This window comes from Thalassophryne amazonica, chromosome 3 (genome assembly GCF_902500255.1).
Source record: "Thalassophryne amazonica chromosome 3, fThaAma1.1, whole genome shotgun sequence".
In the NCBI taxonomy this organism is placed as follows: Eukaryota; Metazoa; Chordata; class Actinopteri; order Batrachoidiformes; family Batrachoididae; genus Thalassophryne; species Thalassophryne amazonica.
The window spans coordinates 83740177-83755142 of NC_047105.1; the positions used below are offsets into that span (position 1 = coordinate 83740177).

General features: G+C 43.2%; 1 protein-coding gene across 1 annotated transcript in view; it reads left to right on the top strand.

Annotated features, from left to right (window-relative positions):
- Window positions 1-14966, top strand: part of acap3b (ArfGAP with coiled-coil, ankyrin repeat and PH domains 3b) — a 202674-nt gene that overhangs the window by 74659 nt on the left and 113049 nt on the right. The window contains 1 exon segment of the mRNA XM_034166998.1: window positions 8719-8776. Within this exon segment, the coding sequence (XP_034022889.1) occupies window positions 8719-8776 (58 nt within the window).

A 14966-nucleotide genomic window follows, 5' to 3' on the forward strand; every position in this document is an offset into this window, starting at 1 on the left:
CATAATAACTTCAGTCACAGCTTAACACCTATTGTGAAGCTGCACAGAGAAAACCAAAGGAAAAAAAAATACAGAGGGGAGGTTTGCTTTTAATGTGATGTGTTGGAACCATCGATGTCTATTGGAACACAGGGTGAGCTCATGTGATCCATCTTCCACCTGTACTGGACGCAATTCTGAGCCAAACCACATCTGATCCTTGAGACTAAATGCTGCAAAGTGAAAATTTTTCAAACAGATTGTCATCCATCTGGATGTGATGTGTTTTTTATGCACAGTGCTGCTCTGTCAGCATGTGATGGATCACCGAGTGCACACAGTCAGTGACTGCATTAAGAGTTTTCTGCCTACCGGTGGGGCCCCACCCAGCGCTTGACGTCATTGTGATTCCTTCTGTTGTTCATTGTTGTTACCTAATACCCCTAATTTCTCCAAAAACATTAGTCCTTTCAATGTTTCATTTTGGCGGTGTTCATCCTTGACCTAAAATACATAAGTATACCAAATAGATGTCAGCTCTCCCCAGTTTGTCTGTGATCAAAGCCATACACAAGCACACACACATACACGTACACAGAGGCCACTTGGCTTTCAATACGTAGATGTGTCATGAAATGTGTTTACGAACAGGGTGGGCTCAGGCTGATTGTAATGAGTAAAATAGCAGAAGCTGTGGCTGACTGGATGGGTGGACTTTCATGTAATACTTGTGTGCAGGAAACGGTGGCGAGCTTAATGAAAACTTTGCACTCTGATCATTTTGCCTTCTAGCACTCACTCACAGTATATCTGACCACACACACTGTGGTGCTGTGGTACAGCAAAGTGCATCTGTATAAACAGTGTGTGTTGTGGGTGTGGGAACGCTAAGACAAGACAAACACAAGAATCAGCATTGCATCCCCATGCACTGTGAGAAGCCTAGACACAAAGGAATTCTGGGAATGTTCTCTGGAGCAGGTGCTAAAGCTGCTGGTTTGCATTCGTATTTTCTTTAAAGTAGACACTTAGGGCCCAATGAAACCCGTCAGAAATCTATGAAGAAATTGCTGAGGAGCCTGTTTGTTTGAAACTGCAAAGTTGTTGCTTCGGTTCACCATCGTTCAGAGAGTTACTGGAGGTTTTCAGGAAACACTTGACATAAGAAGGTCACGGCTGATTTTCAAATTTAAAGAACAGTTACTTGCACTTGGTGTTTTGGAAACTGTTAGAGGAAGTGTGATCAGTATCCAGAAATGTGATGATGTCTTCAGGGTGTATTAAAAACTGACCTGAGCGTATCAGAACTGGTTCAGTTCAGTTGTTTCTTGTTCAGAATGAGGTGGAAGCAGGAACTTCCATCAATGTGCAGGGTTGTCCCCAGACAATGGAATAACGGTGCTGCGCTGCTGTCCTGCTATCACAGTGCCGCTATACTGAGTAGCGTCATCTCGCGATGTTTTAGCGCTAGACTTGGTGGGAATCTGACCATGCGCAAAACCCATTTTTGCAGGGAAATCTATATACATAAAGGGCTACGTCTGTCTGTCTGTCCGGGATAAACTCCCAAACTATAATATGTAGCCCTAAAACTATATATATTCTGAATACTCATGACATGAGAAACAAACTGGTACCATTTTTTTAAAAGTTGAACTGAAAATTACCCCAAAATAGCCATGGTAGAATCTAAAAAAAATCCAGTAAATCACATTGTATGATTTTTAAATAATTAATTTGCATTTTATTGCATAAAATAAATATTTGACCCCCTAGAAAAACAGAGCTTAACAATTGGTACAAAAACATTTGTCTGCCATTACAGAGGTCAGACGTTTCCTGTAGTTCTTGACCAAGTTTTCGCACACTGCAACAGGGATTTTGGTCCACTCCTCCATACAGATCTTCTCCAAATCTTTCAGGTTTGGAGTTTCAGCTCCCTCCAAAGATTTTCTATTGAGTTCAGGTCTGGAGACTGGCCAGGCCACTCCAGGACCTTGAAATGCTTCTTATGGAGCCCCTCCTTAGTTGCCCTGGCTGTGTGTTTGGGGTCATTGTCATGCTGGAAGACCCAGCCACGACCCATCTTCAATGCTCTTACTGAGGGAAGGAGGTTGTTTGCCAAAATCTCGCAATACATGACCCCATCCATCCTCCCTTCAATACGGTGCAGTCGTCCTGTTCCCTTTGCGGAAGAGCACCCCCCAGTATATGATGTGTCGACCCCCATGCTTCATGGTTGGGATGGTTTTCTTGGGGTTGTTGACATGTGCTGGCTTGAGCAGGGGGACCTTGCTGCCCTGCAGGATTTTAAACCATGACAGCATCATCATCATGTGTTACTAATGTAATCTTTGTGACTGTGGTCCCAGCTCTCTTCAGGTCATTGACCAGGTCCTCCTGTGTAGTTCTGAGCTTTCTCAGAATCATCCTTACCCCACAAAGTGAGATCTTGCATGGAATCCCAGACTGAGGGAGACTGACAGTCATCTTGTGTTTCTTCCACTTTCTAATAAATAATCATAACAGTTGTTGTCTTCTACCAAGCTGCTTGCCTGTTGTCCTGTAGTCCATCCCAGCCTTGTGCAGGTCTACAGTTTTGTCCCTGGTGTCCTTGGACAGCTCTTTGGTCTTGGCTATGGTGGACAGGTTGGAATGTGATTGATTGAGTGTGTGAACAGGTGTCTTTTATACAGGTAACATGTTCAAACAGGTGCAATTAATACAGGTAAATAGTGCAGAATAAGAGGGCTTCTTAAAGAAAAATTAACAGGTCTGTGAGAGCCAGAATTCTTGCTGGTTGGTAGGTGTTCAAATACTTATTTTATGCAATAAAATACAAATCAGTTATTTAAAAATCATACAATGTGACTTTCTGGATTTTTTTTAGATTCTGTCTCTCACAGTTGAAGTGTACCTATGATAAAAATTACAGACCTCTCCATTCTTTGTAGGTGGGAAAACCTGTAAAACTGACAGGGGGTCAAATACTTATTTTCCCCACTGTATATATTCTGAATCCTCATGACATGGGGGACAAACTGGTACCATTTCTTTACAAGTTGATCTGAAAATTACCCCCAAAATAGCCATTTATGTAAGACCATAGAGTGTTGTACCATGTGCTTTTCATGCTGCCACTTCTGTCTGTCTTTCTGTCTGTCCGGGATAAACTCACAAACTATAATATGTAACCCTAAAAACTATATATATTCTGAATCCTCATGACATGGGGAACAAACTGGTACCATTTGTTTTAAAAGTTGAACTGAAAATTACCCCCAAAATAGCCAGCTGTGGGTATGACCAGGCAGATTCAAATTTCCAGCCCTGTATATGTGTTGGCCATCTCTGTTTATTTAATCCCTTTCTACAGCACACTCAGCACAGCACAGCCACAGCACACTCAGCAAAACAGCAACATGCTTAGGCTGAGGCTGTGGGTATGACCAGTCAGATTCAAATTTCCAGCCCTGTATATGTGTTGGCCATCTCTGTTTATTTAATCCCTTTCTTCAGCTACTTTATATTCTCAACTCTTAAGCACCTGACTGTCCTGTGCAACCCAGTTTGCCTTCCTGTCTGAATACATTCATTTTATGTTTGGAAAATTGCAATGTAAAAACAGTGAAATACACCACTACCTCAATTTTGATTCATTGATATTTACATTTACTGTTACCTACCTTTTGTGTGTAATTTTGTGGAGCCCGACCGATATGTCGGCCGGCCGATATAAGCCCTTTTCAAAGTACTCGCTATTAGCTGAAATTTTGCCGATAGAATGCCGATAATTTCTCATAAACAAAACAGTTACTGAAATAATGTTTGTGTCGGCAATGTAAAATGTCCTTGCACCGTTTGTCCAGTAGATGGAGCTGTGACTCCAGTCAGCTGAGAGCTGCTTACACCCCTGCTTAAATGTGTTCATCACCAGCCCCCGTAGTTTGCGTCCCACTGCACTGATCGGCTGACAAAAGCATGCAAGTAAGTTTATAAGGCTCTATATCCTTATCCTGAACCTATATCTACGTTGCAGCAACAAGAGGTACAAGATCAGATGTATTTCACAACTCTTTTTAAGGATATGTATTTGCTAATTTCACAAAGGTTTAATTCTTGATTGCATTTTTTGAACTTGAATCAATCACTTGTTAATCAATATGAGGACGAAGCTTCAGCTTTTAGCTCATGCCTTTTTTGTTAAGTGTCCAAAAAAGAACATTTTATTCATTTAAAAAAAAAACTGCTGATTTATCGGCTATCGGCAAATCAGCCGATTTATCGATTGATTGATTGATGAAAAAAATGACAATTTTATTTATATAGCGCCAAATCACAACAAACAGTTGCCCCAAGGCGCTTTATATTGTAAGGCAAGGCCATACAATATTTACGTAAAAACCCCAACGGTCAAAACGACCCCCTGTGAGCAAGCACTTGGCGACAGTGGGAAGGAAAAACTCCCTTTTAACAGGAAGAAACCTCCAGCAGAACCAGGCTCAGGGAGGGGCAGTCTTCTGCTGGGACTGGTTGGGGCTGAGGGAGAGAACCAGGAAAAAGACATGCTGTGGAGGGGAGCAGAGATCAATCACTAATGATTAAATGCAGAGTGGTGCATACAGAGCAAAAAGAGAAAGAAACACTCAGTGCATCATGGGAACCCCCCAGCAGTCTAAGTCTATAGCAGCATAACTAAGGGATGGTTCAGGGTCACCTGATCCAGCCCTAACTATAAGCTTTAGCAAAAAGGAAAGTTTTAAGCCTAATCTTAAAAGTATATTCATCCATATATCATTATCGACATCGGCCTCAAAAAATCCTTATCGGTCAGGCTCTATAATTTTGTTATAAATTTGATTGCAAAACAAAGTTTGCATCAAGGACTTCAAATGTTTTTGTCTTTTAACCAAGTATTTTCACTTAGTTTGGGGAGTCCACCTCTTATAGTTCTGCTGGACAAACTTGAGCCCATTAACTGTTATATTTATAAGACATCAGCATTACAAAAACAAATGTTGGCCAATTGTTTTGATTAAAATGATTGGCATTTGGCTTATGTCTAAAACTGGTTAACCCGGGCAGTGCCGGGTACCCCAGCTAGTTTCACATAAACAACTTCAGCTCTTTATTTTATCTTGTTTACATCCGGACAACACAAACCATTACAAAACGCAAGCGTTACATGAAGCCCGATGATCAGAGGATGATCTCTGCAGTTTTTTCCATCTTTGTTGGTGACCACAGCCTGTGTAGCTGAGGAGGAGCAGCCAGAAAAACATCCTGATGTGCGGAGCACTGCCATCAACGATCCGACAAGGGAGGGGGGCACACTGGCACTAAGTGTCACGGAGGCCGAGGCCGGTGCACACCTGACTCAGTCGATGCTGTCTGCTGCAGGATCAACTAGATCAGAGGCTAACAACAATGCTGCAGCCCCTGTGATAGTGAACAGGGAGACCTTTATGAAGAAAATGGCTGAATGTAAATCAAAATTCTTGCGGTACCGAGACTTTCATTCTTTGAGATTTTGGTGCTGGATAGTGACGTGCTTTATTTCCATTCTTCTGTGTTTTAACACTTGTTTTTGTACTTGTTTATTGCTTATTTTTTAGATCTAAAGGATCATTTTTGGGGTTATTGTTGTTGTTACTTGTCATGTCTCCTCGGGTCTTAGATGCACTTTATGAATCATCTATCTATCCATCCATCCATCCATCCATCCATCTATCTACCTCCCTCCCTCTGGTACATCTCAAGCTGTGGCGATGTGTGTGTTTCTGAAAGAGGAATGTTGAAGGTGAGGGCGGAGTTCAGACTGTGTGATGAGATCATCTTCCAGAGTCACGCCTGACATGTTCCAGCAAATGCAGGGTGTGCCAGTGATCCTCAGTCTCGCTTACAGATTCCAGCTGATCCACATTTCTGGCAATTGAGAAATAAAGTTGTGGCTGTGTGTGATGTTTTTCAGTTTTCATTGAAGGAGCACCTGTAGAGTCAGCAGTCAGTGATTGTGACACGGGTACAAATATATAATCGTTTCATAGTTAATAGATTAACATAACGATAGCACAGACTAGGAAGATGTCCATGAAGGAAAATAATTCTGGTCAATCGTCTTCAACGGGATTGGAATTAAACCCCCCCCCCGCATCATATTTGTCAGTTACATGTGTAAGTCCGAACGGCACCCCCCTAAAAATTGGTCCGCCCTATCTCCATTGCGCATGCGTCATTTGGGACCACAACAGCTCGTATGAGACAGACTGTCTTCACCCAAAGCAATTAAATGGATTAATGTGATTATTAACCATCAGATGACAAAGTAAAACCTCTTAAATCATTCTAAAGTCAGTTTTAAGCAGAAACAAGGCGATAATCGGTGAGTCACTACTGACGCTTTGAAATGACCGAGGCGTAGTGAACGCAGCACCAGCAGCTCGTGCTGCTCTGGCGCTCTGATTGCTTCCTCTGTCTTTTATGATGAAATAATGCTAAATTTATGTGGAAATGAGATATCTCACCCATATTGGCCTCTCTTCATTGGCTTCCTGTTAATTCTAGAATAGAATTTAAAATTCTTCTTCTTACTTATAAGGTTTTGAATAATCAGGTCCCATCTTATCTTAGGGACCTCGTAGTACCATATCACCCCAATAGAGCGCTTCGCTCTCAGACTGCAGGCTTACTTGTAGTTCCTAGGGTTTGTAAGAGTAGAATGGGAGGCAGAGCCTTCAGCTTTCAGGCTCCTCTCCTGTGGAACCAGCTCCCAATTTGGATCAGGGAGACAGACACCCTCTCTACTTTTAAGATTAGGCTTAAAACTTTCCTTTTTGCTAAAGCTTATAGTTAGGGCTGGATCAGGTGACCCTGAACCATCCCTTAATTATGCTGCTATAGACGTAGACTGCTGGGGGGTTCCCATGATGCACTGTTTCTTTCTCTTTTTGCTCTGTATGCACCACTCTGCATTTAATCATTAGTGATTGATCTCTGCTCCCCTCCACAGCATGTCTTTTTCCTGGTTCTCTCCCTCAGCCCCAAGCAGTCCCAGCAGAAGACTGCCCCTCCCTGAGCCTGGTTCTGCTGGAGGTTTCTTCCTGTTAAAAGGGAGTTTTTCCTTCCCACTGTAGCCAAGTGCTTGCTCACAGGGGGTCGTTTTGACCGTTGGGGTTTTACATAATTATTGTATGGCCTTGCCTTACAATATAAAGCGCCTTGGGGCAACTGTTTGTTGTGATTTGGCGCTATATAAAAAAAAAAATTGATTGATTGATTGATATGCATACGGCACCGTTATGAGTCACATGTTGCTGCTGCGTTCGATGCCGCTTGTAATCGGCAGTGATTGGTGTTAATTGTGTGACACACAACTGTAGACTGCTGTTGTTGACAGTCCGACTCAATGTATTTGTAATCACGATGTCATTTGGGGCTGAAAATCAGCAGTCGGCCCCATCTTTAGTTATACACTTTTGTTTTCAGTTTATACTTCAGTTATGTTTCTCCCTCACTGTGTCTTCTTGCTCTGCTGCTAATCCGATGACTTTTCCAGACACGAGGTGTGATATTGTTCAATTGATGTGATAGTTTTTAGTATTACAGTTTATCTGGAAAGTATCCACAGCGCTTCCCCACTTTTTCCACATTTTTTTTATGTTACAGCCATATTCCAAAATAAGGGAAATTAATTTTTTCCCTCAATATTCTACTGACAATACCCCATACTGACAATATTCTACTGACAGTACCCCATAATGACAACATGAAAAAGTGTACATAATGTACATAAGTATTCACACCCTTTGTTCAATACTTTGTTGATGCACCTTTGGCAGCAATTACAGCCTCAAGGCTTCTTGAAAATGATGCCACAAGCTTGGTGCACCTATCTTTGGGCAGTTTTGCCCATTCCTCTTTGCAGCACCTCTCAAGCTCCATCAGGTTGGATGTGTACCGTCGGTGCACAGCCATTTTCAGATCTTCCCAGAGATGTTCAATCAGATTCAAGTCTGGTCTCTGGCTGGGTCACTCAAGGACATTCACAGAGTTGTCCTCAAGCCACTCCTTTGATATCTTGACTGTGTGTTTAGTGTCATTGTCTTGCTGAAAGATGAACCATCGTCCCGGTCTGAGGTCAGCAGCACTCTGGAGCAGGTTTTCATCCAGGATGTCTCTGTACATTGCTGCATTTATGTTTCCCCCTTATGTTTCCTTGGTGGATTTCTGCTGAGATGGTTGTCCTTCCGGAAGGTTCTCCTCTCTCCACAGAGGAATGCTGGAGCGCTGACAGAGTGACCATCTGGTTTTTGGCCACCTCCCTGACTAAACCCCTTCTCCCCCGATCATTCAGTTTAGATGGGTGTCCAGCTCTAGGAAGAGCCCTGGTGGATCCGAACTTCTTCCATTTATGGATGATGGAGGCCACTGTGCTCATTGGGACCTTCAAAACAGCAGAAATGTTTCTGTAAACTTCCCCAGATTTGTGCCTTGAGACAATCCTGTCTCAGAGGTCTGAAGACAATTCCTGTAGAAACATCTCAAGGATGATCAGTGGAAACAGGATGCACCTGAGCTCAATTTTGAGCTTCATTGCAAAGGATGTGAATACTTAGGTACATGTGATTTCTTAGCACAGTACGTAGTTTTCTTTGCGCATATAAAAACAGTCACTTTTGTATTTGCAAATTTGTGCAGTTGATCAGATTTACAGCATTTCATACTTGTTCTCTTTTTCAGGGCTGGCATCGATGATGTGGAGACCGACGTGGTGGAGATTGAGGCAAAGCTTGACAAGGTAAGGAGCCAGGCCTGTGTGAATATGTTCTTTCTGTAGACTGTGTTACCCATTAAAACACCTGGTTTGGATTTGTGTCTATTTATAGCACAGACAGTCCATTAGTGGAGCTGTAACAAAAAGATGTCCTTGCTTTTCTTAATCATTTGAGGGAAATATGCCACTACTTATGATGTAAAGTTTACTTAACATTCTTGATAGACTCTCTCCTTCCAGCTGTTGTTGCCACAGCGTAGATCTCAGATCTGTGCTGGGATTTTACGCTGGATGCTCTTCCTGATACAACTCCGGTTTTACGTGGAACACACATAGCCCCTGGTCTTCCAAAAACATTTCCCATCCAAGTACTAACCAGGACTCATTCAGCTTAGCTTCTAAGATCTGACAGGATCAAATTGGTTACTGAGGTGACATCCGCCTATATGATATATTTTACTTTTATGCGACATTAATTATTATACTGAATAATAATATCTCTGAGAGTCATATACGAGGTCTCTTAGATAATAAACCAACCCTTTTATTTATTTTTTTAACTATATGGATTTGAATGACATGCGATTACACCAATCATGCTTGAACCCTCGTGCGCATGCGTGAGTTTTTTCACGCGTGTCGGTGACGTCATTTCCCTGTGGGCAGGCCTTGAGTGAGATGTGGTCCCGCCCTCTCGGCTGAATTCCTTTGTTTCACACGCTGCTCGAGACGGCGCGCGTTGCTTTATCAAAATTTTTTCTGGACCTGTGAGGAATATCCGAGTGGACACTATTCGAGAAATTAAGCTGGTTTTCTGTGAAAAGTTTAACGGCTGATGAGAGATTATGGGGTGTTTCTGTCGGTGTAAGGACCTCCCACGGAGCGGGACGTCCTGCAGCGCTTCCAGGCGCTGTCGTCGGCCTGTTTCGAGCTGAAAACATCCTAATTTAAGGCTTAATTCACCCAGGACATCGTGAGAGAACAGAGAAGATTCAGAAGAGGCCGGCATGAGGAATTTATGCGGACATTCCACTGTTTAAGGACATTTTTTTAATGAAAGACGTACACGCAAATTCGCCGAGTCGTTTCCGTGACGACTCGGCAAATCTGTGTGCGCCGCGACAGGAAAAACACCTCCGTGTTGAAAACCATTTGTAGAATTCAGGTGGCTTTTAATGGCTTTCAACAAGTGAGTAACTGAGAAATTGTTTAACAGCTTGGGCATGTTCCAACTTGCCCGTTAAGATTTCCAACGGAGGTGTTTTTCCTGCCGCGACCCCCCGCGGTCGGGTCCAGCCCGACATGCGACTCTGCCCGCACGTTCTTTCATTACAAAATGACCGTTAACAATGGAATGTCCGAATAAACTCCTCATGCCGACTTCTTCTGAAAGTTCTCTGTTCTCTGACGACTTACTGCATCAACAGAGCCTGAAATGTGGAAGTTTTCAACTTGAAACGGCGAGACGCTGCCGCCTCGAAGCGCAGATCGCCGTCAGGCGCCGTGGACCGTCCTTAAAGCGACACTACCAGACCAAAATCTCTCATCAGCCATTAAAATTTTTACCGAAAACCAGCTGAATTTATTGAATGGTGTCCACTCAGTTGTGCCTTACAGTTTTGAAAAAATTTTTATCAAACAAAGCAACAGTCTCTGAGCCATTCCTAAACAATGAAAAAAATCGACGAGCGGGTGGACGACTCCTCACTCAAAGACTGCCCACAGGCGAATTACGTAACCGACAGGCGTGAAAAAACTCTCGCATGCCCACGAGGGTTCAAGCATGTCTGATGTAATCACACGTGATTCAAATCCATATGGTTTTTGAAAAAAATAATAAGGTCGGATACTTTTCTAATAGACCTCGTATATATATATATAGAGAGAGAGAGAGAGAGAGAGAGAGAGAGAGAGCGAGCCGCTGTACAGAAGGGGCATAAGGGAACACAAGACTAATGGTTCTGATTGACTCATGGTTTATAGTCACAGATTGGATCACACTTATGACGTCGACAAAGATGTCTTCTCCAGGTGTGAAAGTCTAGTTGCAGTGAATTCTAATGTCTTCAGGGAGTATTAGAAGTTGCTCGTGAGGAACAGAAAGTAGACATGCTACTTTGAGAGGGTGAAATGTTGCTCTCTCCATCTCTTGGTTATGAAGGACTGCAGCCAGCATCTTGATCAATGAAACACTGCTGAATAATGTATCAAGTGTGGGTAGACCAGTGAGAAAATGACAATATGCAGTAATTGAGGTCCTGAAGATGAGGAGCAAGAAACAAACAATCCCCAAACCAGCAACAGAGACTACTGTGTCTTGTAAAAAAAATAATTCTTGAGTGTACGAGGTCTGTCCATAAAGTATAGGTCCTTTATATTTTTTTCAAAAACTATATGGATTTCATTCATATGTTTTTACGGCATGCTTGAACCCTCGTGCGCATGCGTGAGTTTTTCCACGCCTTTCGGTGACGTTATTCGCCTGTGAGCACTCCTTGTGGGAGGAGTCGTCCAGCCCCTCGTCGGAATTCCTTTGTCTGAGAAGTTGCTGAGAGACTGGCGCTTTGTTTGATCAAACTTTTTTCTAAACCTGTGAGACACATCGAAGTGGACACGGTTCGAAAAATGAAGCTGGTTTTCGGTGAAAATTTTAACGGCTGATGAGAGATTTTGAGGTGATACTGTCGCTTTAAGGACTTCCCATGGAGCGTGACATCGTGCAGCGCTCTCAGGCGCCGTCGTCAGCCTGTTGCAAGCTGAAAACCTCCACATTTCAGGCTCTATTGATCCAGGACGTTGTGAGAGAACAGAAAAGTTTCAGAAGAAGTCGGTTTCAGTATTTTATCCGGATATTCCACTGTTAAAGGAGATTTTTTTTAATGAAAGACGTGCGGACGGGTCCGCGCGTCGGGACGCAGCCGGCGCGGTGCGGCGGCACAGGAAAAACACCTCCGTGTTGATAATCCAGGCGGCTTTTGATGGCTTTCAGTGGAGTGAGTATATGAGAAATTGTTTAACAGCTGGACATGTTCCAACTTGTCCTTAAGGCTTCCAACGGAGGTGTTTTTCCTGTGGCGGAGTGTCGCGGCGGCTGCGAGCCGACACAGCAATCCGCCCGCACGTCTTTCATTAAAAAAAATCTCCTTTAACAGTGGAATATCCAGATAAAATGCTGAAACCGACTTCTTCTGAAACTTCTCTGTTCTCTCACGACGTCCTGGATCAATAGAGCCTGAAATGTGGAGGTTTTCAGCTTGAAACAGGCTGACGACGGCGCCTGAGAGCGCTGCGCGACGTCTCGCACCGTGGGAAGTCCTTAAAGCGACAGTATCACCTCAAAATCTCTCATCAGCCGTTAAAATTTTCACCGAAAGCCAGCTTCATTTTTCGAACCGTGTCCACTTCGATGTGTCTCACAGGTTTAGAAAAAATTTTGATCAAACAAAGCGCCAGTCTCTCAGCAACTTCTCAGACAAAGGAATTCTGACGAGGGGCTGGACGACTCCTCCCACAAGGAGTGCTCACAGGCGAATGACGTCACCGACAGGCGTGGAAAAACTCACGCATGCGCATGAGGGTTCAAACATGTCTGACGTAAAAACATATGAATGAAATCCATATAGTTTTTGAAAAAAATAAAAAGGACCTATACTTTATGGACAGACCTCGTACAGTTAAGGCTGTACAGATTGTGGAGGAAAATAAGGCGATAAAATGCCTCAGTGCGAACAATCACAAGTGAAGTGACAAACTGACTTCTGTCCCATGGAGTGCGGAGCAGGTACATCAGTGGCATATGGAGTTGGTTGACCATTATGTAGACAAGGTTTGATTCCCAGTCACCTTACCTGTCCGTGGACTTCAACAGTACACTTTGATGCAATCCCATTTCTGCACCCTACACCTTGTTTTATAGTGCCCCCTTCATGAATGGCATAATAAGGGATATGGGTTGAAATCTTGTCCGAAGTAATGGATGGATGGATGGATAGCTTTATTATCATTGTCATTACAACAACGAGATTGCCACACTCACATTCCACAGACAAACAGCAATTAATCCACAATTATTACTTGTTTACCGTAATAATGGCGCACATCAGAATTAAGACAACACATATATGTTTGACATTGTATATGTGCTAAACTTGAAACAGTCCGTTTTCCAAATTGAGGCAATGTGAGTGTGTGGTAGCCGCTGCAACTGGAGTTGTGCCGCCTGCCAGCTTGGGAAGAACGGGGGCCTGCCGCAGGGGGGCAGGAAGGGTGGTGAAAGGGAAAAGCTGGAGCATGCTTCAGTCCATGTGTAAGTCTGTCAGTTTATTGTCTTTGTGGGTTGAGATAAAAATGGAGCCGAATAATCTCACCAAGGCCTGAATAATTTTCTCTGGAGGTAAACAGTGGGCAATTTGTCCTTGAGGCTACATAAGCCTGGAGTGTTTTAGCTGAGCAATGAAAAACACTTTTAACAGTTCCACTTGAACAGCCAAATCCCAATTATGAATTTAGAGTATTCCCAGTTATGAATTAAGAATATTCACTGGCCTCCAAAACCTTCAGCTTCAACTGCAAGGCACGCATCAGCTCCAAGGTGTCATCCAATTTGTGTCTGAGTTCAAGAGTCAACGAAGTCTGAGAATGCACTGCCTTGCCATCCTCGTTAATCATGACGGACAAGCAAGGGCCCGTGGTTCTTGATGCCGCCATCTTGCCAATTTTCTGATAGATCAGGGCAGCACATAAGCCAAAAAGTACCAGCCCTGCTGCCATGAGACCAAAAATGAATAAATTCTCGACGTCCTTAATGGAGAAAGGTGCCAAGCATGCAACACGCCAAGACCCCCAGGAGTCGAGGACGTAGCCCGCAGGATACGTTCCATCTGCGCAGGTAGGATCCCCCAGTCCTGACCTTCTTGTAGAAAAAATGGTGTCAATAGCGTTCAGAGACCAGCTAATCAATTCCATGGTTAATCCAGTAGTAGTCCAATAGATCCAGAATCCATTATAGTTTTGAGGAATTCACAGTCTGGTGAAGTTTCTGTGTAGGCTCTCAGTTGTCCAGGTGGTTTCCATAGTAGAGAAGCTTGAATCTTTGACTGGACTGGGTTGCTTGACGCGAGGACGTTTCGCTTCAAATCGCAGAAGCTTCCTCAGCTAAAATTCTTGCTCTGGTGTTCTGACTTCTGTCTTGACTCTTGTCGAGAAGAATGATCCGAAGTCACAAAAGCTGGAGTTTTAAACCTAACCAGACCCCTCCTACCCGAGAGGCAGACTGCTAAGGCTAGTGACTAAACAATAGCTCTAATTAGAACCTGTTGTACTCTAGATAGCACTCTCCTAATGACTGGGCAGCTGTGGCTCCCTTGACGACTCTGCTGATGACATGAATGACTCATTACCATGAACAAAAGACTGAAACTGCTTTGACCTGAGTATCCCATTGTAAACAGGGGATAAAGCGTGTCTCAGACCCCCTCCCCGGTTAAGGCTGGGTTTCAAACATTTCACCAAGAATGCCTCCTTGTCCCCTCTTTTAGTCACTAGCCTTACCAGTCTGCCTCTCGGTAGGAGGGGTCTGGTTAGGTTTAAAACTCCAGCTTTTGTGACTTCGGATCATTCTTCTCGACAAGAGTCAAGACAGAAGTCAGAACACCAGAGCAAGAATTTTAGCTGAGGAAGCTTCTGCGATTTGAAGCGAAACGTCCTCGCATCAAGCAACCCAGTCCAGTTGAAGATTCAAGCTTCTCTACTACAGTCTGGTGAAGTAGGGACTTGAAGGTTAAAGGCAGAGAGATAAGGGAGAGTGGAGGAGATGCGACCGCCCTCATCGGAGTCCCAAGCTGTTTACTCTGTTTAATGGGACACCAGTTGTTAACGTTAAATTAGTAGCTCGTGTCATACATACCACACCAGTGACATTTGTTTCCAGAAGGTCAGTTCCAGTAGGTTTTGCTAGGTGAATGGGTTGTAATAATCATAATGTGTAAATAATTCACAAACACCTTTGTTCTTCTTTTATTCTGTTCTTTGACATGCTGCATAATCTCACAATTTACTTTTTTCATAATGGTTATAGTAGCACAGTGTTTAGTAAAACTTTATGTACAACAGGTTTTGTATTTTAAATTTATTATTGTATTTGTATGTCAGATATTTAATTCTGTAGCTATTGTAAATGTCTAGTATAATCACAAAATATTATAGTTAGGAGAAT